Source organism: Puntigrus tetrazona, chromosome 18 (genome assembly GCF_018831695.1).
Source record: "Puntigrus tetrazona isolate hp1 chromosome 18, ASM1883169v1, whole genome shotgun sequence".
NCBI lineage: Eukaryota > Metazoa > Chordata > Actinopteri > Cypriniformes > Cyprinidae > Puntigrus > Puntigrus tetrazona.
The window spans coordinates 24,167,666-24,172,004 of NC_056716.1; the positions used below are offsets into that span (position 1 = coordinate 24,167,666).

At 35.5% G+C, this 4,339-nt stretch overlaps 1 protein-coding gene across 1 annotated transcript in view; it reads left to right on the forward strand.

The window, feature by feature from the left end:
• The window catches only part of LOC122362775 (cadherin-13-like), a 47,130-nt gene that overhangs the window by 33,253 nt on the left and 9,538 nt on the right, over positions 1-4,339 (forward strand). The window contains exon 8 of the mRNA XM_043264330.1: positions 889-1,031. Within this exon, the coding sequence (XP_043120265.1) occupies positions 889-1,031 (143 nt within the window). The remainder of the gene's footprint in view (positions 1-888; positions 1,032-4,339) is intronic.

Below are 4,339 nucleotides of genomic sequence, written 5' to 3' on the forward strand. Positions count from 1 at the left end.
AGATAGATAGATAGATAGATAGATAGATAGATGAAAATTGTATGCATGCATAATTTGCAAATATCAATAAAATAGTATGTATAGTAGTATTCAGTTTGTCTTGAATATAAACTTAGTAAACATGCTATTATAGGAATCGTGATATAGACTGAAACATAACCCCAATTCTGTTTTCTTTTGCAAATTCTGTTTCAACTAAATCATTGTTGGTTTTGTGAATGTTTATGTTCTTTGGGGAAAGGTGTGTGAGTCAGCAAGAGGTTTCAGAAAAAATCAAATCCCCCATCTCTGTTTTGAAAGAGTCTCTATGGGTTTCCTAAAAGCAGTAGAGCCTGAGAACTTTCAGTTGGTGTGTTTGTTTTTGATTTAGCCTGTAAATCACAGACTCGGTTCCAGATTTCAGCACTCTTCAGCTACTTGTATACAGTCGTATATACACACATGCTTAGGTGTTCTGGAGGTCATGTGCGAGATATTATCATATGGTTACCCAATTACAAACTGGCTCATTACTCTCAGAGGTGTCGCTGCAGGTCATTTATCACTCCTACATGTTTCAGGGGCTCTTCTTGCTCCATTTCTTCTTGTTTCACTTTCAGCTGACCTTCCTAATAACCCATCAGCCCTCTGTAGTGCAAATGCTTGAGGTCATGAGGCTTGCCGGTTAAAAATCTGCTCTGCGAACCAAAAGGTTGTAGATTCGAAACGCCATAAGGGGTAATCCGTGAACTGTCAACACTGTGTTCTTAATCAAGGCACGTAGTTAGTTCGAGGGGATTGTTTGTGTAAGAAATAGTCAAATAAACTGAAAAAGGTTTTGAAATGCATTTTGGTGAACTTTTAAAAACGAGACTCATGTGTAACTTAATGGTGGTATGTGCCTTTCAGGTTCACTGTATTGAGAGACCCAGCAGACTGGCTGATCGTGAACCCCTTCAAAGGCAATGTCACCACCAGGGCGATACTGGACCGCGAGTCTCCACACGTTCACAACAACCAGTACACTGCTCTCTTCATGGCCACAGATAACGGTAGGACTTTTTTCATGGGACGTTATGCACAAATGGTCAAATGTGATGTAATAACCTCTTATGTGAGGTAATGTGAGTTGTCAAGATATCATTTTTTTCTGACATTTAGTCAGAAAAAGTGGGAGATGAAGGTCAAAGTGCCTATCTAGAACATGCTGGGTCATATATACAACCATAAAATCAAAAGAAAAATAATATATTATAATCAGGGGTTAACTTGGGACTTCCACGACTGGGGTATTTTAAACAGATGAGACAAATTATAGTTCCATCTGAAAAGTATTTTAGATTACAAAAGTGACTACTTTGATTTTTAATGACATTTATTTATTTTAATATTATTGTAAAATGATTGGAAATTAACATTGAGGCGACTGGTAATGCTCTCTCTATCAGCAGCCTGCAAACTATAGTGAAGACTCACTAAAACGCAAGAGAAAATCAGAAAGTCAAGCTTGTAATTGTTATGGAAATAAAAAGATGATTTTACTTATAAATGTGAAAAAGGACGGAACATCACAGTATGCTGAAATGTTTGTTTAACTGCAACAAAATGTCTCTCGGCTTCAAAAAACATCTAACCATGAAAAGCGTTAAATTAAGTTATTCTCAGTTTTGTAGAAGTTTTTGTTTTTCTATATTTATGAACCGTTATGCAATATCAGTGAGGAAGAAGAGTGCCGTTTAGCCGAATATGTGTGCGATTGCAAATGTGATGCTGATTTCATGCAGTTCATAACAAAAAGTTACTATTTAGTGTCTTATTACAAAAAAAACTGTGTTGTTGGTCTATTTACAATAAGTGCGAATCTGGTCGGGATTGACATCAATAGAAAAGACGCCTATTTAAGATAGGTGGTGAAAAGATTTGAGTTGAAATGTCAGTCAGAAACATTTGATTCATGAATGAAGCAGTGTTGTAAACGAATATAGTAAAGAAAGTAATTTGCTACCACCTACCGACAGTTTTAGTTTCATATTTAAAATCAAAATTTCATGCCATACTTTTTATTTCTGTTCAAAATGTTGTATTGACAATAATAATCAAATAGCATTATTTATGCATTTATAATTGATTTAAATGTATTCGTGCCACCCATTTCTATTTAGAGGCGGTTAACATAAAAAGAAGATATTCTCCTTATTTTATGTATTCCAAACTATTTAGATGAAGTTACTCGAATTAATTAATCTAATGAAATACTGCAAAATACTTCTTAAAGCATGTATTTTGTAATGAAATACATTTTGAAAGTAACTATTCCAGCCCTGTATGTATCTCACAATTGGGTTTCATTTTGGGGAAATGTGATAAAATAAGATCAAGTGGCCCGTATTTGTATCACTGACACATTTCATTGTAGAAAATGTGATGATGTGCCTAAAAGAAGGCTTGCTAATTGATTGGTTGCTTCCTGTGCTAATAATTGGCACTAAATATTTTATAAAAGGCATAGGCTTTTGCGGATACATAGCGATTATTCTTTTGTGTCCTCAGTTTCCATCTAAACTATGCCAATATCACGGTGAGTCCTTTTTCTAGGATTCTTTATGCAAGTCATCAGCCATGTTTAAAACGGCTGAGGTGGCGTGGCCGTGGATTATTCTCTCGCCACAGGAAATTACACCCTTCTGCAGGTCAGAGAAAACCCTCTTTGCATTAGCACTCTCTGGGTAGTATAGTAATTTCGTACACTTTGCATAAACAACATTTAATTAACCTTTCAATGAGTCACTTCTCAATGTCACGTCATCTGACAGGGACACTGAGAGGTATCAGAAGAAGAAATGTTCACCTTCTCTTTCTTTTCTCTCACTCTCTTTTGGTGTGTTTGTTTGTCTGTAGAGGCCGGTTGGATGTGGCATTTAAGGGGTGACAGATCCATTAAGTGAAACAAGCCAATCAAAACACAGTTTAGAAGTGCCCATATTTGCAGATTTTCAATATGTGATTTCATACTGTGCAAATTCATATGCATACACATTCATATGCATGCTTTTAAGGTGGAATCGGTAAAGGATGACTGCACTTAGCTCAGGCTGTGTTTGGAATAGCGTACAACCGTGCCGCTCTTATTATTTTTACAGTTTATACTTTCATTTTCATGATAAAAGTCAACATGAAACAGCATTTTAAGCACATTTTAACATCTTTCATATGACTTATTTCTGAGTGAATACGATACAAAAAAATAAAAGTAGGATGACAATCAATTTTATCTATTGGTAATTAGATGGAGTTTGCATTCAGTTTTTGAAGGTGACAGTTTTATTAAGAAAGGGGAAAAATCTTTACATTTTTCAAACGTTTGTAGTCGGTAAATTTCTGTTTTCTGGTTTGTATTGACTACAAACAACATTGATTTTGTGAGTGTCCTTTTTGCATTTTGACCAAATTAATGCATCCTTGCTAAATAAAACTACTTGGTTTCATGGCATAATCGTACTTGGGCTCACTTTTTAGCGAGACACAAAATACATACCAATACGTACACATCAGTGCAGTTTCCAAAGGAAATAAACTCTAGAAGCAGTAAAACTCTGTCCTTTACATATTGCACAATGCAATATTTACAGTTAGCCTCAGTCTATTTTTATCTGTTTCACTCTTTATTTTCTCTTCACGTGTAATTTAGACAACAAGGATGAGTTGTGCTCATTTCAGCATATGTATATCCAGCACTGTTGACTCCGAGCAGGTCTTCCTGTCATCACCACCTTCCCCAATTCACAGTCTCTATCTCTCTCTGTCTCGCATGAGAGAATTGGGAGAGTGTGAGAGATGTTGATTTTAGGCTAAATTGCTTTCTGTGATCGTGAGGAAAGCTAGATTGCGAGGCCAGAGAAATGCAAGTGGCTTCGTTTGCAATGGAGAGGATATCAAGACAGGTGAAGCAAAGTGCAAATAACATATAAGAATGGCACAGCTCAGACATCAATCTGAGTATATATGCAAATTCAAGTTTAACTTAAGATCGATAAGGTTTTTATTTCATACTCGTAATAAGTTATTAATCATCATTTGCTGAGGTTTTGAAAAGGTTACGGCAACTGCAGCTATGTGTCATATTTCAGAGTTGCTATTTGCATTGAGATGTAGACATTTCAGATGCAGACCAGGGGCTTATTTCAATAAATGTCAAATGCCCAAAATAATGTTTGCTTTGAGGTCACTTCCTGCATTATCTTTCACTGTTTACTGGTTCAACTGAGTTTACTTGCCTTTTTCTTAAGCACTGCTAAGTTAAAGGGTGGTTCACCAATGAAAATTCTATATATATATATATAATATAAAATTCAATATAGTA